The sequence below is a fragment of the Carassius auratus genome, chromosome 24 (assembly GCF_003368295.1).
Source record: "Carassius auratus strain Wakin chromosome 24, ASM336829v1, whole genome shotgun sequence".
Lineage (NCBI taxonomy): Eukaryota > Metazoa > Chordata > Actinopteri > Cypriniformes > Cyprinidae > Carassius > Carassius auratus.
Genome location: NC_039266.1, coordinates 18,687,575 through 18,714,836, shown reverse-complemented (window position 1 = coordinate 18,714,836; position 27,262 = coordinate 18,687,575). Strand labels below are relative to the sequence as shown.

The following is a 27,262-nucleotide window of genomic DNA, read 5'->3' as shown; positions in this document are numbered from 1 at the left end:
TTAATATGGTTGTGCAGAATAAGGCATTAATATGTGCTTTATAAGTTCTAATAAACAGCCAATATGCTTGTAATATGCATGCCAATAAGCAACTAGTTGATGGCGAATAGTGTTCTCTTATCTAAAGTGTTACCGAACAACTTTAAAGGGCTAGTTCACCCTTATAATGAAAATCCTGTTATTAATTTACTCACCCTTGTTTTGTTTTTAAACCTTTAAGACCTCCATTCATCTTCGGAACACAAATTAAGATATTTTTTATGAATTCCGAGAGCTCTCTGACCTCCCATAGACAGAAAGGATACTACCACGGTCAAGGTCCAGAAATGTAGCAAAGACTTCATTTCAAATATTCCATGTGTCAACCGTAATTTTACAAAGCTATGAGAATACTTTTTGTGTGCAAAGCAAATAAAAAATACGACTTTATTCAGCAATTTGTCTCCTCCGCGTCACCCTGGTGGCATTTTGAAGGATACGTTGTTTTCGTTCAGATCGAAGCATAAACAACATAAACAATGTATCCACATGGGGCTGCTGACACAGAACAGCGTACGTTGTTTACGTTCAATGGATACTCTCCAAATGGCTTTCAAATATGAAACTATAGTAGGTAATCGTCCTACGCTTGCAGACATGACCAATGCCACAAATTGTGTGAATAAAAAAAAAGTAAAAGTTTAGTGTGATTTTTGTTTTGTTTTTTCCTGACTCTGGTCCATCCATCTTTGTGTTTCAGAGCACCAGGAATGTCTGCACCAAGTGGTTCATGAGCGTCTAGGAGAGCTGTTGCGTTTATTAAAAGCGGTGATTTCCAAACATCACTCCCTGAATTCAGTGGAGATCCTCAGCGCAGCCGGGACCCTCATCGCAAAGGTCAAAGGTAAAGTATTGTCTCACTCGCCACCTTTGACTTTAATATGACACAGCATAGAAGAATGAGGGATAGACACTTATTCGTTTGAAATCTTGTTCCTCAGACTCCCACTCACAAACCTCCCACCCTCATTTTGTACTCCAGATTAAATCAAAAATGTTATTAGTAATGATAGAGGAATCCCGTTTCACTTGGTTCCATGGTAAAAGATTAGCACCTCCATGCATGGCGATGATTCACTTGGCTTGTGGACAAGAAAATCAGAAGTATCTGCAGATTATTTTAACTTTTTTTGTGTAAGTGTTTTGATTGTGCTGTCTTAGAAGCTACTTAGTTGGATATTTTATTATCCAAATCAAAGACACTTTAAGTGTTGCTTAAGTGTTCGAGTACTTTTTGAGCACATGCATATGTGTCAGTATTAATTTCATAGACAAATATTCATCTAACCATAATTTGTGGTATGTGTAGCGTCAGAGATGTCAATATTTTCAGTGTTGGAATTGGCTGCAGGTTCCCACTTGTTAACACAAACAGAAGCAGGACTTGGTAAATGACGGGTCTTGGTTTATTATGTGGTCACTTTACTTGCGCTGTTATTGGGAACTGAAGCTAAATGCCTAGCTTTGTTTTGACAGTTGGGGCTCATAGCGGGTCATGTGATGTTTCTGTATAAACATCTCCAAACCTTTTGGTTTCCTATTTCTAAAAAAGTTATGTTGCTATGCGTACCTTTTGGGTTCCTCTTTCTGTGCAGCTAGAGAGTTTTCTCTGTGTAGTTGAATTTCACTTAAGTTTTGTTAGGTCTAGCATACACACATTTTGTATGTGGTATAATAAATTATAAGAGTTAAAATGTTATATTATATTATATTATATTATATTATATTATATTATATTATATTATATTATATTATATTATAAATTATAACCCTCAGTCTCAGTATTTCACGGATAAAATTTACTGATATAAAAATGTTGTGGAAGTTTGTTTTTGAAAATCCGGTCTATATTATATTATATTATATTATATTATATTATATTATATTATATTATTATATTATATTATATTATATTATATTATATTATATTATATTATATTATATTATATTATATTTTTTGTACACATTCATATTTTATGTTTCTTTATTTATTCACATAAAATACTGAGAAAAATACTTTTCTAAATCAATGCACAAATCCAGCTTCTACCACTAGAGGGGCAAAATGCTTATAATATTGCTTTCTCTTTCCCGTCTCTCTCTCTCAGACACAGACACACACACACACACACACGCACACACACTCATACACTGAAACCTTTGTAATGTGACGCTTGAATAATCAGTGTTCTAGCTCTGTGGCTCGGAGATTAGAATAAGAGAAAGTTGAATATCCGGATCGGGGAGCTCCAAGCATGATAAGAACTTCACTTGTGGAGTTTGAACAGGCCTGAGTCTCTCATGTTCAGCCCGGCACATGCGTCCGCTGCAGAAATGTGACACTGATCCTCCTGGCTGGGCCTCAGGATTAGATAGGGACCAGCAGGAGTTTAGGCAAACCTTCACAGAGACTCCAGGGAGGACTGCGGTCCAGAATGTTATGTGAATATCGCAATACAAACTCCCCAGCCGAATATCCTGATGCGAAGATATGTGCTGATGTTGACAATCCTTGTGCATCGTGTCCTTGACGATCTTAGCACTCAGCATACCGTCCTGTTCTGAGGAATAAAAATAAAGCTTGTTTTCTTGAACAACAGCCACGAGGAGGTTTGCCGCCTTCCTCTTTTCGCCCCGCATCGCTGTTACGCAAGAACTTTCAGGCTTTCTCAAGCACGTATTGGAAAGGGGGTGTGTTTGTTCCCATCAGCCCTGTGCTTCTTTACCTTTCATCACCTACATCCCTCAGGGAAGCTTTAAACCCCCTCCATTGGGAGCTTTTGACTAAGTGCTGCTCTCCTACTTCCCAGACCCTACAGAGATGAATCCATCGAATTCTTCTTCACACCCAGTTAGGTGCATTTTAACCACCTCTAATGTGAGGACGTGTCAGTGTCATCCTTATCTGAACAGATAGGTCTGGTATCTTCTGTGGGAAACATCCAAACTGGGTCTCCAGGGGCTCAAATGTTTGGTCTCATCCATGTTTTATCAGTTCCTCCCTCTAGATTTAGAGGCAAAATTGATTAGCAAGCCTCACTGGTGCCTGATTTCCCAGAGAGAAGGGGGAAAAAACGTAAAAAAACAATGCCATTTTTGCTTGATGATGTAACTTCCACGTTTGGATTGTGTGTGGATGGCGAGGGCTGCCATTGTGTTCTTGCGAGCTTCAGGATGTCCTGTTGGGGAGGGGTATGTGGAGGGACAAGAGGACGTGAGGACCAGACAGAACTTCGTAAACGGTGGTAGAAGGAGCTTCTGATCCGCATCACGACATGTACGCTTGGGAAACTAAAACCGTTTTTGGAAGATCTCAAAAATCAAGAAGGTCGACTTGACTGCCTCGGTTTTTCCATTTGGTCCAGGATTGTCTTCAAGCAAAGTTTGTTGGAGAATTTTGAGGAAAGACCCTAAAAAGTTTCCCGGAAACTATTAGATCTTGACTTTTCATCTGTCTTTTCCTGGTGTGTGCTAACTGGATGGGAAGTGTGGTGGTCGGTAAGTGTTCGCTTCGAGGAACTGTGTCTTTAAAGAGAGGTTCTTCATTTGCTTTTTAGCCACACTGCGATTCTATTAATGGTTTTCGAAAGTTCCTGAAGCTTTTCAGTTGTATGGGACCAGAATGTCAAACTAAGACTGTTATGATTCGGCGAGTGGTAAGTTAGTAGAGTTTAAACCAGTGGTGACCAGATAATAAGGAAAACGAGGTAAATATCCGGTTGAAATCTGCTTGAACAAGGTACCTGGACATCTCCTGGCCTTCTTTCTCTTCATAAATCTTTGTTCTCCTACTTTTGGAGGGAGTTGGGGTGGATTTGGAGTCGAGGGGGCAGGGTGTTGAAATAGGAATGGCGTCAGTGGTTTTGGCGAGGTCTGATACTTGTTTATTTTCACAATGTTTATTATTGGAGCTGATTGTAGCTTATTTACACTACTGTTTAGTTCCGCCCCATCTTTACCAGTCCAGTGTTTAGACTCAGGAAGCCATGTTTTCTTTAGATTGCAGACTGAACTTCACTCTTACTACCAGTCTTTAAGTAGAATTTGATTTTTATATTTTTGTGTAGAAAGTGCCTGAAAAGTTGATGGAAACAGAGTATAATTTAGCTAATAATTGTTGAATGTTTAAGGGTTTATTAATGAATATGATTAATTTTGTTTATATTATTATAATTGCAGCATCTGTAATAAATAGTAACTACATGCATATAGAGGTTATACATAATACAATCAATACATTATATAATCAATGTATATGAATTTGTTGTAGCAATCCTGTAATAAGCAAGAAAATGTATTTTAATATTTTCATATTAAACCTTTTTTTTCTTATGTTCTCAAATTTTTACAGGTGTGAACTTCAAGGAAGTGAATGAAGACAATAAGCAGACACTATTCTCCGAGATCTACACCTCCATAGATACATTGGCCTTCACATTTGGCAATGTGTAAGTGTGGTACAGTCGTTTCATTATGTCATTGTAAATTAATTTCTTTGTCATGAAACATAATCGGATTAGTCATTAAAAAAAAACATCTGAAACATCTGCACACAGGATAGTGACCTCCCTGAGTCAGCAAGCTGAATGTGTGTATAGCTCATGTCTGTTTTATAAGATAACACCGACTCAATGTGTTTTAGGTGTTGCTTGTTGTTTTTAACATCAGGAGTGTGCATGAAGGTGTGTGAGTCATAAGCATTGTTCCAAACCCTGAACTTCAGCATTTAATGCATCATAGACAAAAGCTGTTTCAAATGGAAACTTAATGACACAACCTCCAAGATAACTTTTTTTTAAATCCAAGAGAGCATTGCATTGTTTGCAAAGTGATTATTAATGTTGCTTATTATTTCATTCAGCACTGAAAAGATTCCCGCAAATAATTCAGGGTCAAAAAAAATTTATTGTTGTGCAGAGTATTTGTTTACTATGTATTTTTATGGCAATAGAAGTACTGTACTGTTAGCTTAGCAACATGCTAACAAGCAAACCCTGTTAGAATTAAGTTATGTACCAATTTTATTGCTAAATCGCTGTGTATGTAAAGTATTCCAAATCCAAATTCCAAAATATTTGTGAGGTTTCATGATGGTTAGTTCTGTTCACAATACTCTTCTTTTGCAGTGTCTTGTGCATATCAAAGCATTCTAAAACACGGCACTCAAGTTAAAAGTAGCTTGACTATTATAAAACACATATCTGCTGTTTTTTTTTCTGAATATTTTAGTAGGTCTGTATTGAAGAGTAAGACTATTGCAGTGTTAGCTTAGCTACATGCTAATATCAAAACAAATGCTAATTGTATTAAGCTGCTGCTTTTGAAGAATGTTACAAATCACTCACTTACAAGGTTCCTTGACTGTTAGGATGCTTCATTAGAAGGCAGCTATGTACTGTAACCTATGTGAGCAGAAGTTAGCAGAGTATCCCAATAGATTTTGGAACTGAGCTGTTTTGCTGCGTATGTGTTGTTTTAATGCTGAGTACGTTTTTGTCTTGTCTTCCTCAGAGTGTCTGACTTCCTTATGGGAGATGTAGAGAGCGGCTCAGCCTCGGGGCTTCCTCAGGCCCGCAGGAGCAGGGTGAGATTTCCCGCCATTTCCTCCTCCTCATACACTTTAAATTAGTTTGATAAACAGGTGGTTGAAATCCATGTCAGAATCTGAAGGCTGTGGCCTGTTTCTGTGCTGTAGAGATGGGGGTCAAAGAGTGCGAAGCTCAGTAAAGAAAGGTCTGTTTTGGAGAAGAGCGCTCTTCCTGTTTGGACCACCCGTGTGATATGTCTCATGGAAAAAGCCAGTGACATTTTGCCATTGTGATTTGACTGAGTGCTCTCAGATAAAGCAGATGTGGAAGATAAAACGTGTTTCCTTTACTGTCTTGGATTGTTTTTCCGTTCGACCGTCTTTCAATTGTCTTCTGTGTCTTTTATTTTAGTCTTTTGAAAATCTGACAGTGGAGTCCAGTGGATGTGGACCGGAAAAAGATGACCCTCCAGGTGAGAGTCAATCCATTTTACTTTGAGTATTTATACACAAGTTACACTAAACCTTCCTTTACTTGCCTTCCTTTAAAACTATTTTATTTTATTTTATTTATTATTTCTCTGCCACAAAACAAAATCATTTTTAAACTGACGTTACCAAGTTTTCTTGAACACCTCCTGTCCAGCCCACTTTTCATTGTCCAATTGATTTCTGATGGATAAAATTATTATTATTATTTTTTTTTTAATTCAGTATCCTCTTTATATTGGGAAAATGTCACATTACAGGAAAACAAAAAAAATGAAAAAAGTGATTTTATCGGCACTTTTTATACAGATCACACCCACATAGATACACATATCAAACAGCCGTTCTTAGATCAGATCATTGGTCGTTCTCAGCATGTGTGAATAAGCTCTCGGCTCACACATTCACTGTCACTTTAAATCCTGGCAGGGCTGCTTAATGCCAATCCACTCTAATACAGCCCCAAGGTCAGTAAACACTTTCCTTCTGTCACTCATACACACACTCACACATACGCAAGCACCCCTCCCTTGGTGTAAAAACACTCATGTCTGGGGTGGGCTTGCTGGGATCCATTCGCCAGCCCCTGCCGCTCACCCTTACTGATGTGTTTGGCTGTGTGTCTGTCCTCTTTGCAGGTCCCTCTCCACCCGCCCGGGTGGAGGAGATGGACGGAGCTTTGCTCCGCAGTGACAGCGGGGTGGAGTCGGCGCTGCTCTATGCCAAAGCCTGGTCAAAATACACCAAGGAACTCCTGGCCTGGGTGGACAAACGACTTAATATGGGTGACTAGAGCTTGTTGAGGGAATTGCATTTAGTTGCCTTCAAATTCGATTCGTGTTTTTATTTTTTATTTTATTTTTCAGTTTTAGTGGTCAAGTTATGGGCTTTTCAGTGACTGTTGAAAATGTGGTATAAAAATGTATAATTGAATATTTGAGTTGGGTATAAGCTCTGCAATCAGGCTCTGCAGTACAGTCATCAGTGTCATGTGATCCTTCAGAATTCATAAAAATATGCTGATCTGGTGCTCAAGAAATTTCTTATTATTATCAATGTTAAAAATAGTTCTGCTGCTTACTAATTTTATGAAAACTGTGATTTTTAAAAAATTATTTTAATCTTTCAAAAGCAGCATTTATTTGAAATGAAATATCTTTGTAACAATGTTTAAGTCTTTACTGTCTATTATAATCAATGTTATGCATCCAGGCTGAATAAAAGTTTTTAATTCCTGTAAAAAAAACTAAATATTATTTGCCCCAGACCCCAAATAGCAATATGAAGTTCTTTCAGCCAATGAAAAGTAACCACTGTATAAAATGCAGACATATATAACATACACAAATTACTGAGATATATTTTACACAAAATGTTATATCCATTCATAATTAGAAACTTAAAATATTAAATACTTTGTTGGTTGGATGACTGTATAATTGCCCTGACAGCTCCATATTAATCATATTCTTCACTTTAATTCCAAGACATTGAGTGTGCAAAGAGCTACACTAAGATGGCTGAATCCGCAAAGGCGCTGGCGTCTCAACAGGTGAACATTTCTGCTATGACATGCACTTCATAAAAGTACAATGCAACCCACACATTTCCATTCTCAGGCTGTAAAATTTGTTGTGCTTTCATAGCTTTTTATCTGTGTATTCAATGCCATGTGGTTTATTTCAGGAGCACATGCCATTCCGGGATATTTACTTTTCTGCCTTCAAGAACGATATCGAATACAGCCAGTTGATCATGCAAACCACAGCCGCTCTACAGGCCAACAAATTCATGCAGGTATGACCACTATTCCACGTTTTGATTCTAAACTTAAGCGTTCTTTGTGTAACTGATCAAGAGGAAATGTAGTACTTCTTTAAAAGTGTGTCTGCTTTCCGTGTTTGCTTTCTAGCCTCTGCAAACTCGAAAGAATGAGCTGGATAAGTTGAGGAAGGAGGTAAAGGAACAATGGCAGAGAGAGCAGAAGAAAATGGTGGGTGGTTTTGAATGCAGTCTGTCAAAAGCAGTATTTGCTAAATATGTCGTTCACCAAAAGGTCTCCGAACTGGCTGAGCTGTTTGTTGTTCAGAGTCCTCTGCTAATCTAATAGGGACTTATTCTGTTGGTTTACAGACGTGTCTTTGTGTGAGGTATTTATAAGCAGCCGTTTAGCACCAAAGCATGACTTCTCTAGTGTGTATTTGTATGATTTACAGATTTGCAGATTTTTAAGTGTGACGCGAACTATCTGAAATAAAATACATGTAATTTTTTCATATTTTGTTATAATCCAGGTAACAAATATTTCATTTTATGGATTTAGCTTGATGGTTTTCTAACATTAAACAGACATTCTTTTAAGAGTTCCCTGTTAAAGAACTGCTTGTTATGATTGGCTGCTCATGCGGATGTGTTTATGTTGGGTATTTCCAGAATGAAGCAGACAGTGCGCTGAAGAAGGCCCGGCTTCTGCAGGCACAGAGGCAGGAAGAGTACGAGAAAGCCCGCTGCTCCACCAGTCGAGTTGAGGAGGAACAGATCGGAACGGCGGGAGGAAAACAGCTGGAGAAGAGACGCAAACTGGAGGAGGAGGCTCTGCAGAAGGTCAGACACCGATGAGACGCACAGCACATTCCTCAACACAATCGTTACTTTATTCAAGACTCGATGATTGCAAAATGGATGGATACTGTATTGCACATTTTACTGTCATGCATATCTAAATCTGTGTTAAGGAGTAACTTGATAAAAGTATGATGCAATTGAATTTCTGCTTCAGAAGTGTAGAAGTGTCTTGGCTGTTCTGAAAATAGCTTAACTCTTCCACTTACAAGCCATTTTTTCATCGAATAGTGGTGTAATGTGCCACGTTGTATTACTGGGAAGTCCAGTTCATTTTATTGAGTGAATCATTTAACTGAAATAAACCATTTTTACAGTTGCTTCCGAAATATTTAGTGATTGCATGAAAGAAGTTTGAAACTTTTTTTTTTTTTGTTGTAGCTCTGCTTTAATGATAAGTTTAATTAATTTATGTGAATTAGGGAGTTGTACATTTATTGTATTTTAATTATAGTAATTTTGTTATGCTTTTGTCATTTTTATTAGTTTATTTCTATATAGCTTTAGTTTTTTTTTTCATTTTCAGTACTTTAGTAATGCAATTTAAATGTTTTAGTTAAATGAAATAAATCACAATTTATTTAGTTATCAGCACTTTTTGTTTGTATATTTATATAGCTTTTTAATTTAATAGTCTTCAAATGTATAAAAATGCTGAATCTCATTTATGTTTTCACCTTTTGGTAACATTAAGATTTTTTTTTCTTGTTATTAGATACAGCTCTATTAAAAAAAAAATTCTAAAAATGGTTGGTAATATAATTTACATATAGTATTAAGTACTGCCATTTTTTTTTATCTTTTTGTAGTAAGTATAGCTACTTTTCCTAAACTATGCTACTTTAGTCACAACTATAATTTAACTATAAATGAATCTCTTAGTAAACATACTAGTTTCTAATACACTTTCCCCAAGTCTGCAATAAATATTATGTTGTTTTATATATGAAAAAAAATGAAACCAAAAAAAAAGCTCCAGAAATGAGAGGAACTGGAAGTATCCTGGTCTAATTATAAATGTGTTCGTCTGTTTCTAGGCAGAGGAAGCCCAAGAACATTATAAGCAGTGCATCACAGATGTCGGGGTCAAAAGAGTGGACTTGGCCAACACCAAGAGTGAGATTCTCACTCAGATACGAGAGCTTGTGTTTCAGTGCGACCTGACCCTGAAAGCAGTGAGTAATAATGTATAGATAGAATCTAACTTATTACTGGTCATTCAGAGAAAACAGGCACACCTGAACTCCTCAGGGTGGAGTGTAATTGGTTGACCTCACTTTTGACCTCAGGCTACAGATTATATTACACAATGTATGCAGTGTTCAAGCAATAAATCCCATATCTTTTAAGCTGCTCATATTTTGTGCAGTTAGGATGAGGTGTTTGTGTCATAGGTCTGATTTCTTGTTCGCAGGTGACGGTGAACTGGTTTCAGATGCAGCAGGCGCAGGTGGTTTCCCTGCCTGTCAATTTCCAGTCGCTATGCGAGAGTGCTAAACTGTACGAACCAGGTCTCTGTTACACTGAATTTGTGAAGAGTCTTCCCTCTGACAGTCCCAGGGTTGAATCGTTCTCCTTTGACATCTCTGGGACCCAGAACACTGGGTAGGTTTATATCACTATCTGTAACTTTTTCCTAGCTCAGGACATTCCCACCAAGATGAGTATCCAGGAAAATCTGTTCGGCTCTCAAAACTTGGCAATAGCCTACATGTTTTTTTTTTTGTTTTTTTTTTCTGAACTTTGACTTTTAAGTCACTGAGTGTTGGAGAAAGAGCGAGAGAAAATGAATTGTGTTGGTGAGAAAGTCTCACAATTGTATGGTCACCCTCAGGTCTTCCTGAGGAAATGGCTGTGGTCAGGGAAAGAGAGGGATACAGGGAATGGGACAGGAGTGAAGGGAGGAATGTTTCTAGTTGTTTCTATTCATCAGATGATCTCAAGTCCGCACACACTCATTCTGGCACATGAATCCGAGTTTTAGATATCCTGTGTTGTGTTGGGGACCATATTTCAGAACAACCTCTTTAAAAACACACCTCTTACAACTGAAACGAAACTCAAAAGCAGCCCAGTCAAAATACCCACAAGGTTTGCTGAGTGATTTAGTTTTTTGTTTCAACCTGTTAAGAAGTTTTTATTTTTTATTTTTGAAAAAAGACTGTAAGGTGGTGAGAACTGAATTTCATCAGTCTTTCTCTTAAACACACACATACACACATACACACACACACACACACACACACACACACACACAAACTGTTAAGTGTCATTTTTATTTCAATTAAATCTGAAATTAAATAAAATATAAACATAAGATGAAAATGCTAAACTTAAAGAATAATAAAAGAAATATAAAAATTGCAGTTAAATAGAAAAAAGCATGTAAAGATTGACAAAAACCTAGACTTAAAATGAAAAATGAAAAATAAATATTAATAAATTCTATAAAAGTATATAAATAATACTAAAATAACAGTGATCGATATATATATTTTTTGAAAGAATGTAGGGAACCCATATTCACTGTTAACTAGCTGTTTATAAACATAATATTACTAGCATATTGGCTGTTTATTATTGCCAGTAAACAGTAAAACTGTTAGTTAATAGTGAATCTGTTCTCTAATCTGTCTTTTTTTAAGCATTCCAACATTGATATAGCATTTTAATGGCCACAGTCAATATTGCGATGTTCTTTCTCATATCCGGTTCGGGGTATATAAGCTGTCAAAACTTGTCTAAACTGGTTCTAACTGGTTTTCTGAAATACTTCATATTCATGCAGGTTGTCCCTCTCAAAGCGAGTGATGAATAGCGGTCCCTCATCCCAAGTTCACTTGTCCCAGGTGTCCCTCACACCTGGAGACTTCCTGAGCGCTGACGAGGTGGAGAGTCACGTCCAAGCACGCACCGGAAAGATGACAGACGGACGCTCGAACAGCAGTACAGATATTCAAGGTAGCGCCCGCATCAGACAAGCTCTTTAACAGCACTCTTGTCCTTAACAGCGCAGTGAGATCCGGTGAGGCTGCATCACTGCGGGGTCTGGCTGACTTCCCTGGAATGCTAAAAGTGAATCGGTCTCTCAGGATGCGCCCTCGTTTATCTCTTTCATGAAAAAGTTAGTTCTTTTCACTAATGCGCTGCTCTGAGACACGCCTGTCAGACCTGCTCTTAGCAGAGATCAATTGGACACATTAGTGTTTTAAGACTTCTCATTAAGGTTTACGAGAATGTGGAAGAAGAAAGGGCAGAGGAAGTGGGCAGCAGATACACATGCAGCACTCAGCTGATCATCTGTGAAGATGTTCTTGACCCTCATTTTCTATTCCCTGGATCAACTTATCGTCCTATTTGTTGTTAGGGCTGGGTATCAATACTGATTCAGTAATGATCCGATTTATTTTTGACTTACTTGGTCTAGTTTCAACTCAGTTCTGGCTTAAATTTGGTTTTATAAATTCATTTGGGTTTATTTCAGTTATAATGTTCATTTTGCGTACAGTTTACAGTGCACCCTTTCAAACTAAATGAGACATAGTAACTGTAACTAAAACATTTTAATTAAAGGATCCAGTTCCTAAGAGTCATTTGTTTCAGAAATTGTGCTAAACTGGTACATTATATGGTTATATTTACTAAAAGGAACCGGTTCAGAAGAGTATTTTGTTTTTGGGAATCTACCTATAGTATTACTATATAGCTGCTTTGAGGTCTTCTGTAAAAGGAACCTGTCCATACGAGTCATTTGTTTCAGGAACCTCTGTACACTTGTACACTATATGTTTACAATTCACTAAAAGGGACCAGTTCATAAAAATAATTTGTTTTGGCAATCTGTCTCTTACAGTAATGCTGCTTTGAGGCCTTCTGTAAAAAAGGACCTGTTCGTAAGAGTCATTTATTTCAGGCATGACTGTACACTGGTATACTATTTGGTTATGATTCACTGAAAAAAGGCTAATTTGTTTCAGGAATCAGTTAAACTATATATTTATGATTCAATACAAATGAACCAGCTCATAAGAGTCAAAGAGCTGCTTTGTTAAACTACTGTATATGTTTATGATTTACGAAAAGGAACCAGTTCATAAGAGTCGTTTGTTTTGGGAATCTGCCTATTACAGCTTTGACTTCTGTAAAAAGAACCTGTTCATAAGAGTCATTTGTTTCAGGCCTCACTGTAAACTGGTACACTATATGGTTAAGATTCACTAGAAATGATCTGCATCATAGGAGTCATTTGTTCATGATAAACATGATTTGTTCAGATAAACATACAGTATACATTCAAGCAGATTTTGACCTCCTGAATGTTTTGTAATGTTCAATAGCTCTGAGGATCCAGGGTCCATTCCGGGTCTGGAGGACCAGCAGTCAGGGTGGAGGCATGTGCAGTGACTCTGAGAGCGCTGGAGGAAGCAGTGAATCTCGCTCTATGGACTCCCCTACGGCAAGCCCAGGTACAGCAACACTCACTCTTACTCTTATGAGTCTCTTTTTGCTTGAGGTAAAAAAAACACACATGATTGACAGTTCTTGTGTCACAAGCGTGCGTAACATAGTTATGGTAAACCAACCAGTCACGCTTTCTGGTGCATAATTACCCAGAAAGTCATTGAGTGCACACAGTAACATTCTGTTCATGTTTACTCTCAAATGCATTACCAAGTCAGTAAGAATTTTTCAAAGAAAATATAGAGCAATGAAGCATTAAATTGTTTACAAGTGTCAGTAAAGACATTTATAATGTTATTTATGTTACAAACAATTTTGAGCTTTCTATTCATCAAGAATCCTTAAAAATTGCATCACGGGTCCCACAAAAATATATGTTTTCAACCTAAATAATAATAAATGTAGAAATATTTAACATTTTTGAAATATGTTAATATAGAAATCATTTTAAATGGTAATAAAAGGTTTGACTATTTGCACAAAAAAATAAAAATGTTTTATTCAGAATTGGTTACTTGTTTAAAAAATATAGAAAAATCTTACCAACCCCAAACTATTGAATGGTAATCTATCATCTGTATACACTTTTGTAAAGGCCTGCTTTTTACAATAATCCATTTGTAATAATAAAAAAGTATTGAAACGAATGCAAAATTCTGCCATTTTCCAGGTGATTTTAAGAGAAGGCTTCCCAGAACCCCATCCACAGGCACCATGTCCTCAGCAGATGATCTGGATGAGAGGGAACCACCTTCTCCTTCAGATAATGGTGAAGTTTTGTACATTAAAATAACACTTCAAACATGTTCTCTGGCTGCTTGACATTGCATACTTATTGTACAGAATGCACAGAATGTTGTCCAGGCATGCTGACAGTCCGCTAGAATAGTTGCTGGAAAGATTTTTCAAAGTCCTTTTGAAATATCCTAATGAACAGAGCAAAAATAAAACTCTAAACGTTGTTCTTCAGGTCTGAGTGAAATGATAACAGAGGCAGCCAGCTCTCCTGGACCCTTCCGCAACACGCAGATGTCTAAAGCGGCGCAGACACACAAGCTGAGGAAGCTCCGTGCACCATCGAAGTGCAGGGAATGTGACAGTCTTGTGGTATTTCACGGTGCTGAATGCGAGGAAGTGAGTTCTTACACACACACCTGCTTTTTCATGTTTTTGCTGCAAATGCCATTTCATGCCTTAAAGGTGAAATATCATTCACGGGGATTTACTTGTGTAATCTAATCTTCATCCATGTCGTTTTCAGTGTTCTCTTGCCTGTCATAAGAAGTGTTTGGAGACTCTTGCCATTCAGTGTGGGCATAAAAAGCTACAGGGAAAACTGCATCTGTTTGCTATCGACTTTGCTCAGGCAGCCAAGAACAGCTCTGATGGAATCCCCTTCATCATCAAAAAATGCACCTCGGAGATCGAAAACAGGGCTCTGAACATCAAGGTGTGTACTTCCTCTTGATGTCTTATGTGTTTCCTGGAGGATATGAATTGCAAATGCTGAGCAAGACTGAAAGGAGATGTCTTGTTTTTTTTAAAAAAAGGGAATTTACCGTGTTAACGGTGCCAAATCTCGGGTGGAGAAGCTTTGTCAGGCCTTCGAGAACGGCAAAGACCTGGTGGAGCTTTCGGATCTCTACCCTCACGATATCAGCAACGTCCTCAAACTCTACCTACGACAGGTGTCTGTCAAACTTGTCTTTAAGAATATTTTGTTAATGCTTCTAATCATTGCAATTATTTAATTATTTAGGTTAAAAAGTTGATTATTAGCCCTTTTGTTTTATTTATTTTAGGGCTGTCAAACCGATTAATCGCGATTAATCGCATCCATCATAAAGGTTTGTGTTTACATAATATATGTGTGCATACTGTATATATTTATATCTATTAATACACACACATAAATGTTATATTTTTTCAATTTAACATGTATTTACACACATATATTAAACTCAGTCTTTAATTTAGGATGCGATTAATTGCGATTAATTGATTTGACAGCCAAATTTTGGATTATTCGCCCTGCTATTTTGAATAAACATGATTGCATTTTTTTTTTTATAATAAAACGGCTAATTTTATACCCCTCAGCTCCCAGAGCCCCTGATTCTTTTCCGATACTATAATGACTTCATCGGATTGGCTAAAGAGAGTCAGAGTATCATTGTTGATGAGGTAGAGGCATCAAGAGGAAGTCCCACCTCCGACAGCCCGCAGATCAGCGTAGAGCTCAACCGGGTCCTCTTCAAGATTAAAGATCTGCTGCGTCAGCTTCCTTCAGCGCACTACAAAACCCTGCAGTTCCTTATTCAGCACTTGCACAGGTGTCCGACTCCTACACAGACACAAACAAACACAAATATGGAAATCTGTCATGTTATTTGTGCATTTATTCTAACCAAACGCTGTTAAATACTGTGTTTTAATAAGAATATAAATGCTAACAGTCTCAGAAAACACAGTTCATAATCCGTTTATTTTATTTTATAGGGTAACAGAAAGGGCAGATGAGAACAAGATGACTGCCAGTAATCTAGGCATCATCTTTGGTCCCACACTGATCAAGCCCCGACAGGCAGATGCAGAGGTCTCCCTGTCCTCTCTGGTGGACTACCCCTACCAGGCCCTGATCGTGGAGCTTTTGATCCGCCATTATGAGATGATCTTCGACACTCCTCTGAGTCCTCTTCCACCTTCCTCACCTGTAGCGGAGAGCTCTCCACTCCCCGTCAAATCACGCTTCACGCCACAGGAGAAGGAACAGCAGCTTAGCCGACATTCAAAGTCCCTGGTGGACATTAAAGAGGTGAGGCTGTTTGTTGATGTTTATGATGATTATATGTGAAAATATTGTTTTTTGAATATAAATAATTAACAAATAGACTTTATGACTTGCTTGCCTACTGGAAAGTCATTAAACCAGCTTTGATAGGTTTCAAACTGGTCCACAACCTTGTCATTACCTGGTCAAGATGTTGGTTTGTTACCTGGTTGGACCATCTTGATCAAGCTAGTTAGGACTGGTTAGGATCACCTTTGACCAGTAACAGTTGGGTTCTTTGTGGTCCAGTCTTATCCACAATGCCTAATGAAAGCCAAGTCCACCAGCTGGTTTTTCCAGCAGAAAGAATATCAAATGAAATCTTTGAAGTCTACCAAATGAAAATTCCTCAAATTTAATAAAATAACGTATTTTTCGGACTATAAGTCGCACCAGGGCGAGAGGGCGCTCTATGCTGCTTAGTGTAGACTACAGGAGCAGTGAGCAGCATAGAGCGCCCTCTTGCGGCTGTAGACGGTAATGTTTTCTCTTGGTTCATGTCAAATTAATTTTGATAAATAAGTCGCACCTGACTTTAAGTCGCAGGACCAACCAAACTATGAAAAAAGGTGTGACTTATAGTCCGGAAAATACGGTACTTAATTTTTGCCTTTGTTTCATTGTCTCAAAGCAGCAACAGCCAAAAGCTAAGATGTATAAAAGACACTCCTCTGTAATACCTTCTACACAGCTGATGGATGAGGTGAAAGAGGGGAAGATAAGGTCTGACCAAGACTTCGCTGCAGGTCAGTGTTATTTTTCTTGGCTAAAAAACCCATACGGTGATTATCAAACAACCAAACTATAGCTTTTTTCTTCTTTACATGCAGTGTGCGATACAGTGGACATCAACAAGCTCCAATCGTCAAGCGTTCCTGAAATACGAAACTCGCCTGGCCTCAGCCGGCGTAACCACGTCACCCGAGTTCAACTACGACCTCCGAGACCCAAGCTGACCTCTCGACCAAGCAGCATGCCAGCAGAGCGGCTCCTCAACCTCGCCAAGGTGGACGAATGTAACGTGAAGAACGCCGTAGAGCAGGATGACAACCACGGTCGAGATCCCATCATCGAGGAGGTGTCCGAAGAGGAGAAGCCCAAGTCAAGAGCGGGAAATCATTACAGGAAGTCATACATCGATACGCAGATGCTACGGCGGACATGGGACAAGCAATATAAGCATCATGACATCTCTCCGAAGACCGTTGTGACCGCTGCTGATTACCGGACCAACGACACCAACGTTCATACTCCTTCTCTCACATCTTCGTCTTTCTCAGAACACACCAACACCCCCATCACTGTTCTTTCTAACAGACCTTACACCATTGCTATGAGGCCTGGGCGGAATTTGCGTCGGGAAGGGAACATTAGCGAACACTGCCCTGTTCCCACAGCCTTCAGGCCTCCCAGAACTCTGCAGCCTCCTCCCGGAACGTTCTACAAACCTCCAGGTAGCCGGACCAAATCTTTAACAGAGGTTGAGCGAAAGACTATTAGAGCGACCGCAAACAGCACTGAGGAAGAGGAGGAGGACGAAGACGATGACGAGGAGGAAGGGTTTGGGGTGGAAGTCTCAGTTGATGAGCCTGAGCCAGATTTGGATCCAGAACCATCGCCGGAGCCAGATGCCCACAATACGGACTCCCATCCGCTCCCCCAGTCTCCCAGCTCCAGTCAGGAGGAGCTCGGACAAAACGAGACCAAACCTGTATACCAGAGACTCCGATCGCGCCGTATGCAGGATCTCGAACACAGGGAGGCTCATTTTGTTTGAGTACGATTTGGTGAGTGGAGAACAAACCACGGACGTCATCCCAGGACGAGGGGATGTGTATTGGGTCCAGGGAGCCTGTGTCTCTGACCCGTGAATTTTAGCGATAACCCCGTTTTGTATATGTGGAAATATTTTTTCCATAACTGTGAAGAGATCCAAGGATGGGATATATAATATATTCTGCATCTGCTGTTTGTAATAATCAAACAAACCCCTTGGACAAGAATTTACGTAGTATGCACTTAATGTTTTTTCTTTATCACATTACTTGTGCACCGATGCAAGGTCAAAACAACACGTTTTTGCATTATAACTCCAGAATGTCACTGTCACTGTGCAATTTCAATTACACTGTATATGGGTTATTTTTTGTTTAAAAAAATATATATAAATATATATTCTGTGTATTTTTGTATTTTTATGTTTTACTCCAAAACCAAACTGACCAAGCTGTTACAGTTGAGTATCGTCACTTTATAATAATCATAAAATGCACTTATTAGACTTTGGACAAGGGTTTTTTTTTTTTTTTTGCTACTGAATTGTTGTACTACATGCAGTGTTCATTTTCTTATTCAAGAACAACAAACAGGTATTTTTTTATTTTTGTCTTCCTTATTTCTTTTTTTTTAATATACAGTATACAGAAATGTTTATATTATTGTTTTTAGTCTGTTAATAGAGAGTTTTCAGAAATGCATTTTGGCCCACATAGCCTACTGTATTAAGTGTTCATATAATATTGTAACAGTTTGCCCAAAGGATTTTCTTTCCTTTTTTCTTTTTTTTATTATTATTTGGAATGGTTCATATCAACAACAACTGAAATGTCAATATGATCAAAACGGGGAAGTCGTGGCCTAATGGTTAGAGGGTTGGACTCCCAATCGAAGGGTTGTGGGTTCTAGTCTCGGGCCGGACGGAATTGTGGGTGGGGAGAGTGCATGTACAGTTCTCTCTCCACCTTCAATACCACGACTTAGGTGCCCTTGAGCAAGGCATCGAACCCCCAACTGCTCCCCGGGCGCTGCAGCATAAATGGCTGCCCACTGCTCCGGGTGTGTGCTCACAGTGTGTGTGTGTGTTCACTGCTCTGTGTGTGTGCATTTCGGATGGGTTAAATGCAGAGCACAAATTCTGAGTATGGGTCACCATACTTGGCTGAATGTCACTTCACTTTCACTTTCTCACTTTCACTTTCAAAACAAGCAAGTCAAGCCAAAGCAAGTGCCTTCATTTATGAGAGTCCACTGACTGTTTGTCCAACATAAATGAGCTGGTCTAAACCACATTTTAGTCCAGTTTAAGACTCAATCAGTGTCTTTTGTAAATGACACCCATATATCTGATGTGATGATAGAAACTGATTCCTTTAAAATCATTTTTAATATGTCTTTCCTTTCCTTCAAATGTAAAAACAGGTACATGTGAGAATACACACTTGTAACTTATTAAAACCACAGCTGATGTCAGAACTGATTTCATGTTTTTACTTTAAACTCTCTTGATCTGAAGATTCCTAAATTTGACCTATATTCCTTACTACATCACATAATAAAATATTTGTGAACGACAAATAATAATTATTTGTACATAAACAATTGTTTAAATATGATAAGCATCACTTATTATTGGTTGTTTATGCCTCCTTTAGTATCATAGTGCATCCTGATATAACGCATCTTGAGATATATAGCATTTTATATAATTTTTTTATAATTGTATATAATATTTTATGCAAATGAAATGTGTTGTAATGTTAAAGGTACCTAATTCTGAGAACGTATATGTAAATAATAATAATAAAAAAAATAGCTAGTACTAATTTTAATGTTTTAAGAGTTTTTGAATAAATGAATCGCCTAATATTGTTATGTGTGGGGCATTGGGGCATGTTGTCACAAAAGGAAATGTCTTTTTTCCTGGACAATGTCTGTAAAAATAGCTTTCTTTCTTTCTTTCTGGTAGCCTTTCATATTTCAACATAACTTGTAGGGATGCACGATAATATCGGCACAACATCGGTATCGGCCGATAAAAGCTTAAAATGACCATCATCGGTATCGGCCGATATGAATATTTCTGCCGATGAGCCAAACTGATATTCTCCAAGTGAAATAATTGACCTGTTTTTCAGGTGTGAATGTCTGTCTACATTTGTAAAATAATACATTTATGGTAGAATCAGTACAGAAGAGATACATGGATTTCTCTTCAGTAAAATTAAAGTTTAAATATATCAGGCGAAAATGTTTATATATATCGGTATCGGCATCGGCCAAAATTATTTTGAAAATATCGGCATATCGAATATCGGCCAAGTCCAATATCGTGCATCCCTAATAACTTGTCACCCCGGTCTCCAATATATATATAGTATATTTACCTCTAAAAATGAGATTAAAAATATACAACATCATATTCGCCTCCAATTGGCTGTTAGTTAGGTCACAGGTCCAATGAAGCATAGACTGGGCTCAGAGCACTGGCTCGTTCTCTGGTGAAAGGAGCTTAAATCAATCAGATTAGAAACCTGCTTTGTGTCTGTAACAAACCTACAGTCGGTTGTGTAAGACGGCCATGAGCTTCAGCAGATGTAAGCGTAAAAGACTGTTCTTCTCCTGAGGTGAGTTCTTCCTGTTTAATTATGTTTTACATGTGTCTTTTAGCCCTTTCCGAATGAATGATGATTGGGTGTTGCATAAAGAAACATTCAGGCCTGTTACGTAAGAGAACTGTGTTTGTCTCTGATATGGTGAACCGTATTGACAGCCCACACAATTCATTACTTGTCCTATTAAGTCTCATGATTGGTCTTATGATCTGTCCAGATAGACGTTTAACTATTTCTTAGTCTATGTGTTTATTTTGCACCTTTCTGATGGATTGAAATAAACTGATTTAATCCTACATGGCTGTTGGTTTAGTCCTATTGCCGTTGGGTTGCTCACTGGGGTTTGTGAGGCACTATTTTCTGTAACACTGCTTTGGAACAGTATGTGTGAATATTTACATGATGTCTTATGTGTATTATTCTTATGCTGGGATTAGACCACAGGTGCATTTGACACAAACATATGTTAAAATATTTAGATATACAACCATGCTGGAATGTTTGAGATGAACTGTGCATGAGGGTTTGGTCTGTTGCTGCTTCATCCAGGTAGGGCACCTGTACGTGGCCCCCTGCGGGGGTGAAAAGCAGCGGTCATGGGAACCAACAGCCAGGTGCGGCTGCTCCTCTGGAAAAACTGGACTGTCCGCAAGAGGCAGAAGGTCAAATGTTCAGCTTGTTTCCTCATGATATGCATAGGAAATCTAGAAAATTACATTGAGTAAAAGTAAATTCCAGTCATATAATGAATATAGGATTGAGATTTTGTTCTAGAACTCAAACAGCTTCATGTGACTAGCTGGGTACAAATCAAGGGGTTTACAGTAAACCCATTGACATAAAGGATGTTTACCGCAATCTTGAGCATTTCTAATGCATTTCCTGTATTTTCACCCCAGACGCGGCTCTTTGTGGAGATTATGTGGCCTGTGGTGCTATTCATTGGACTGGTTTGGCTGAGAAAAGCGAATCCCCTTTACCGCCAACATGAATGTATGGATGCTTGAAAATAGTTTTAATAGTTATAATTAAATACATCTGTAATAATCATATAAACAAAAAAAAAAAACTAGTAAATAAAAAAGATAAATACTAATTAATAAAAGTACTTTTGCATTAAGAAAAAAATATTTATATATTTGAATATCCATTTTTTATTTAAATATTTAATATTACTTTATATTTATCTATATTATATTATATTATTTATTTATTATTTATTTACTATTACTATTATATAATATATATAATTTTATATCATTAAATACAATTGTAATAATAATATAATAATATTATATATGTGTATATATATATATATATTTTTTTTGTATAATGATTATATATTATATATTTCATGTCATTATTTATTTATTTATAACATTTCCAGTGTCGTATTTAAAGAGCAGCAAGTTCCCACTGATGCTAGGTGATGTTTGTGATGCATATGCTCCTTTGTTGGCAATAAAAACAGTTTTCTCCATCTCAGGTCACTTCCCGAACAAAGCCATGCCCTCCACTGGCATCCTTCCATGGATCCAAGGCATCTTCTGCAATGCCAACAACCCCTGTTTCCAGCACCCGACCCGTGGAGAGTCTCCAGGCCTGGTGTCCAACTACAACAACTCAATGTGAGTTGATTTGCGTGTACAGACAATGCATATGAACTAGTCCTCCATCGCTCTAATACATACACCCACCCCTCTCTGTTCAGACTGGCTCGGTTTTGGGTGGACGCACAGGAGCTCCTGTTTGAAGATACAGAGTTTCTGCAGTTGGGACGTTTGTGGCGGGAACTTGTGGCCATGAGCAACTTCATGGACACCCTACGGACCAATCCCGATCTGATCGCGGGTCAGCAAACCTCAGTTTCCCAGCCGTTCCTTCACTGTTTACACCACATCTCAGATTACATCACATGTTCAATCTGCCTTGAAGATGTCCTTTCATGGGGAATGCTAAGAAGCTTATGCTCCTTCCATAGTATTATTTTTAGAGAAAGCACTTCCATTTGTTTTCCTCTTGATGGGACACACAAACAGAAGTTGTCTGGGTTTGAATCAGACATTCCTACGCAGACAGCCCTAATGGGCCTGTTCTTGCTAAAAAAAAACAAACGCCTTTGGCCATCATCAGAATGTAATTGATTGTCTTCCAGTGATTGACGACATGTAGGATTGTCCAAAGCATTATGGTGAAAACCTATGGTTCCTGGCAGAAGAAACTGTCTTAAACTCAATCCTACGTGCAGCAGATTGCGTTCAAAGTACTAATAGCTCCATGACCCTTGAGAAAAAAGACCCATGACTTTGTTTTTGTGTCGTGTGAAAGAGTCTCTGGCTCCTCTAGGTTCCTGGCACTGATTCACACCAGCATCCCTCTCCTCTTTCACCCCCTCTTCTCTGTTTCTTTTAAAAATAAGCATCGAAAGAGCGATATCTTGGCCAAATTTCAGCAGGCCATGGATGCCTGGAATACCAGATCTGTTCGTCTAATCTGAAGGATTCTCTTGCTGCTGAAATTCTTCCAGCTGAGCATCTCTTAAGTGCTGAAGTGGTAGCATTCTTTCATCTTATTGAAATCCTGTTCACACGTTTTGTTCATTTCATCTGCAGGTCGAGGTGTGAAAGTGGAGGATATTTTGAAGGACGATGAAACTCTCACTTCATACCTGCTCAGAGATGTTCCTCTCACAGAATCTGTGGTAGATCAGCTGGTTCGTTCACAGATCCGCCCTGAACAGGTGAACTATGCTGTTTTATAATTATTGGAAACCAAACAAAATTTTTCCTCATTAAGTCCACTATACATTTCATAATTTTAAGTCGAAAATGGGGCTATTTTTCTAGATAAAATGTGGGACATTTTAATTATCAGTATTAGTTAATATGTTGGATATTTAACTGTGCAAGTTCATTTCACCCTGTTTTTACATAACGCTTCTTTGTCAGCATTTAACAGTGAAGGACCCAATTGTCCAACATAATATTTGTAAGGCATAAGACATTTCTTCTGATATTTTTGCTGCAAATAGGACAATGCCGTTAGTTTTAACCTTTTTATTAACAGAATCAGAAAATGTATATTAATAATATATTAGATAATTATTTTTTGGTTAAAGATTCTAATTCTGTATGTTTTTCAATAAAAATAAATATAATTCATATTCATTTTTTTCTTATTTTTCTGTTTTTGTGTGATTTTAAGTTTTAATAAAATATAAAATAATTTTAAATCTAATAATTCATAACCTTTAGCCAAACAAATATTGATAAGATTTTTTGTTTTCTTTATTTTTTATGTTTTATTATGTTTTGATTTAATTTCATTTGAATACAATTTTTATTTAATTTGAATGTATCTATACAAAATAGAAGTGATTTATTAAGGCAAAAGCAAATCAAATGTTATTGTTTATTTTATTAAATTAATAATTGTCTCTTATTATCTGTATTTCACGAAAGTGTAATATTGCTGAGTCCTTAATTAGCACTATTTACAGTAAGCCTCTGAGATCCCAGAGAGGTCGCTGACCCGAAGAAGCCTTTTTTGTAATTGTCTAATTAAGTCGTGAATGATAAGCAGATTGACTTCGTCGCCGAGACAAAAATTCATCTGCTTTCTGTGCATGTAAATAGACTTTGTTGGCGGACTTGAATGTCTCTGTTTGAGACTAAGAGAGAATCTTGGCCGGTTCTCAAGTGCCCGTTTGTTCAGCATCAGACTGCATGTTTGGGTTTCTCAGCTCTTTGTGATGTATATATTTGTCATCCCAGGCCCCTGCGACTAATCAGACCCCCAGAGACTCTGGTCAAACCTGGCCCCCATGTTGCCCAGCGCGAGATTCTTGGTGGGTTTATTTTTCAGTCCGAACAATGCATGGATGGTGGTTTGCACAAGACCGCATCTCCTTTGATCTCAAGGGCAGCATTGAGGAGGTGGTCCAGAGGAAGTGATAGTATGAACACATCAGGGTCCAAGTCACTTTCATATGGAAATGTAAGGGAGAGGAATGCAGGGCATTTTGAAGGCTTTCTCAGAGGTGCTGCCAGTCAGCCTGCAGGGGCGTACAGAGCAAGATGGAATGTTCTGGTTGGATAAGTCCTTAGCTACTAATGAAAGCAAGGAAGAGAGAGGAACACAGGGAGAAAGAAAGCTGGATGCATGAAGCTGGAGGTTTTCCAGTTGGGTTTTTGCACACTGATTTGGAGTCATAGATTGAATCCATGTTTCATCCAAGTGCACATCTCATTGCTGAGGCAAAGAGAGACTTTGAGCTTTTAAACACCATTTCTCGGTAAGGGAAACAAGTGTGAAGGATATATATATATATATATACACCATTACTCCAGCCTTCATGTCACATGATCTTTATGAAATCATTCAAATATGATTTGGTGCTCAATAAATATTTCTTAGTATTTTCTCAGTCGTTCGGCTTTGTTTTATATATATATATATAAATATCAAACCTAATATATATTATATATATATATATATATATATATATATATATATATTTTTTTTTTATGGTAACCTTGATATTTTAAAGATTCTTTGATAAATAGAAAGTTAAATTTATTTGAAATAGAAATATTTTGCTATATTAGAATTATTACTGATATTAGAGATATTACTGTCACTTTTAATCAGTTTAATGTGTCCTTGCTGAATAGAATGATGCCACATTTTTTAACATTTTAATTGAGCTCTTATTCAAATTATGCGTTACATACATCTATTTAAAATTATACGTGACATCTCCTGTATATATTACATGATAATATATAAACAGAGGGCAGATCATTTAAAACCATATGGATCATGTAAATATGTATGTCATACTGTATTTGCAGCAGATATTATATTGTGTAATGGTAGCAAGCAGGCACTCCTCACAAGGTTTTTTTTGTGTGTGTGTGATTTACACCGATGGCTAAAGGTGCTTCAGGATGTCTTGGGATGTTAATAATTTCCTCCAATTTTGTTGCCATCCTCTTAAATTCTGCGCCTTCCTCGAGTTGAAATGCTATTCCACTGGGAACTTGATAGTGTTCTTTCAAAGATGCTTGATTGAAGATTGAACAAATGTTTGCTAATTGCTAATGCTAATATGTCTCTCTAAGGCCACCATAAAATTAGCCTTGATGCTAATCGCATTGGTGTCTCTTTTTCAGCATTTTGGGTGCTAGTATCTTCAGTCGTTTGATTAAGTCAGTGTAAGTGTTGCTAAAAACAACACTAATAAAGTACTGTACAATAGCAACTAATTGGTATTTTAGGTTTGATATTTATTTTAAATGAACTCTAGACTGAATAAACCACTCTTTACTGTTCATTATTTGTATTCCTGCAACATTTTACTACTGCTGAGTGTTAAAGTCCAGCTCAGACTTACACAACAGCATTAACTCCCCTCACCTCTTAATCTGTTCATTCTTTTTTTCACTGTCTGTCACTCTCTCTCTCTCTCTCTCTCTCTCTCTCTCTCAGTTTGCATATGGAGTTCCTGATCTCCATCTGAAGGACATCGCCTGCAGTCAGACTCTTCTTGAGCGTTTTCTTATTTTCCCGAGCCGTTGGGGCCTGTATGCCGTGCGCAATGCCATGTGTGTTCTCACCCCGCAGCGTCTTCAGATCATTGAGGACAAATTCTACGCCAGTCTTGACTTCTTCAAACTTTTCCGCTTGGTTAGTCCACACTCAATCCAAGCACTAATAATATCTGTTAGTGCTGGAAATGGGTTTGGGTGTAGAGGAAGCGCTGACACAGACAGCTATGTCGACAATGAGGGAAGTCATAAGAGCTCTTGTTTTGGGTGGAGGCAACAAAGAATTATGGGTTAGGATTTAGTACACACTGAAAAAGACCAGTTTAAAATGACTGTCAACTGACTCATGTCGTTTTAAACCTGTATGGCTTTCTTTCTTCTGTGGAACACTAAAGAAGATACAGTATTTTGAAGAATATCATCGAAATATGGGTTCCCTTTGACTTCTTATGACTGGGCAAAAAATTAAATGTGAGTCAGAACGGTTTGGTAATCAACGTTCTTTAAAATGTCTTATTGTGTGTTCCACAGAAGATAGAAAGTCATACAGGTTTGGAGCTATGGAAGAATTTTTTGGCCAATTGGGCTGCAGAATGCTTTTTGCATAAAAAAAAACCCATGCTAAGTACTGTATGTCATTTGACTTTGCAAAATGCAAGGTCTAGAGACCTTTTTTAAAGATGAACTCTAATTCATCAGCAGCATGTTTTAAGAACAGGTTTTTTGCAACATGTGCAAGATGTTGCAAAAGACATGAGATGCAAATATGTTCATCTAGTGCATGTTTACAAAAAAAGACGGTGGAAAAGCAGTACAGTGCAATGCAAAAACAGGTTCCCTAAGTCTGCATTAATTTCCATGCAGGTCTTGCCCGGTTTATGATGGTCTAGCATGTTGATCAGCAGCAAAACAATGCTGGTAAAGCTGATGACTGATTGATTGAAATAGATGGGATTAATTTATGCTAACTTTATAATAAAAAATAATGTTTCACTTAAGAAATTTTATATTTGGGCTTGTAAATAATATCAAAAAGGATCCCATATTCGAAAACATTAAAAAAGATTAGCTTTTTGTTTCATTTTATTATAATTGAAACTGAAAAATAAAATAAAATGAAAATACTAATTATTGATTGTGGCATTTTGTTAACATTTCATAATTCAAAATTCTTGTTTTGTACGTGGAACTGAAAACAGGAAGACTGACGACTAATTAGAAAATTTCATTATCATTTTATTATTTTAAATTCAGTCATTTGTAAATGAAATTGCAAACAGGGAGATTGATGATAGCAAAAGTAAGTGCTCATTTATGTGCTTCCTGTTTGATGAAAGCTCCCGAATTCTTGCAG

At 37.6% G+C, this 27,262-nt stretch overlaps 2 protein-coding genes across 3 annotated transcripts in view; both read left to right on the top strand.

Annotated features, from left to right (window-relative positions):
* The first annotated feature begins 3,230 nt into the window (after positions 1-3,230).
* Positions 3,231-18,150, top strand: LOC113042517 (rho GTPase-activating protein 29-like). Of its 2 annotated transcripts, none has more exons than XM_026201431.1 (21): positions 3,231-3,537; positions 4,391-4,487; positions 5,551-5,623; positions 5,979-6,039; positions 6,694-6,840; positions 7,543-7,607; positions 7,742-7,852; positions 7,968-8,048; positions 8,489-8,659; positions 9,715-9,852; positions 10,092-10,282; positions 11,466-11,638; positions 13,015-13,143; positions 13,809-13,907; positions 14,109-14,272; positions 14,400-14,588; positions 14,689-14,826; positions 15,239-15,471; positions 15,638-15,953; positions 16,603-16,714; positions 16,799-18,150. In XM_026201431.1, the coding sequence occupies exons 1-21, from the start codon at positions 3,519-3,521 to the stop codon at positions 17,743-17,745; spliced, it is 3,654 nt and encodes a 1,217-aa protein (XP_026057216.1). In that variant the 5' UTR covers positions 3,231-3,518; the 3' UTR covers positions 17,746-18,150. The 2 variants fall into 2 exon arrangements, with proteins under 2 accessions (XP_026057216.1, XP_026057215.1); XM_026201430.1 differs by having other exon boundaries at positions 3,232-3,537; positions 16,600-16,714.
* Positions 18,151-20,202: 2,052 nt separating this feature from the next.
* The window catches only part of LOC113042515 (retinal-specific ATP-binding cassette transporter), a 31,246-nt gene continuing 24,186 nt past the window's right edge, over positions 20,203-27,262 (top strand). The window contains exons 1-7 of the mRNA XM_026201429.1: positions 20,203-20,371; positions 20,909-21,021; positions 21,259-21,352; positions 21,846-21,987; positions 22,071-22,210; positions 22,972-23,099; positions 25,850-26,047. Coding sequence (XP_026057214.1) covers positions 20,956-21,021; positions 21,259-21,352; positions 21,846-21,987; positions 22,071-22,210; positions 22,972-23,099; positions 25,850-26,047 — 768 coding nt within the window. The 5' untranslated portion in view covers positions 20,203-20,371; positions 20,909-20,955. The remainder of the gene's footprint in view (positions 20,372-20,908; positions 21,022-21,258; positions 21,353-21,845; positions 21,988-22,070; positions 22,211-22,971; positions 23,100-25,849; positions 26,048-27,262) is intronic.

Bases quoted from the DNA above. Each gene is read 5' to 3' on its own strand.
- LOC113042517 (XM_026201430.1), top strand. The intron at 4,488-5,550 runs GTAAGTGTGGTA...TGTCTTCCTCAG, and splicing joins GCCTTCACATTTGGCAATGT to AGTGTCTGACTTCCTTATGG. The intron at 15,472-15,637 runs GTGTCCGACTCC...TTTATTTTATAG, and splicing joins CTTATTCAGCACTTGCACAG to GGTAACAGAAAGGGCAGATG.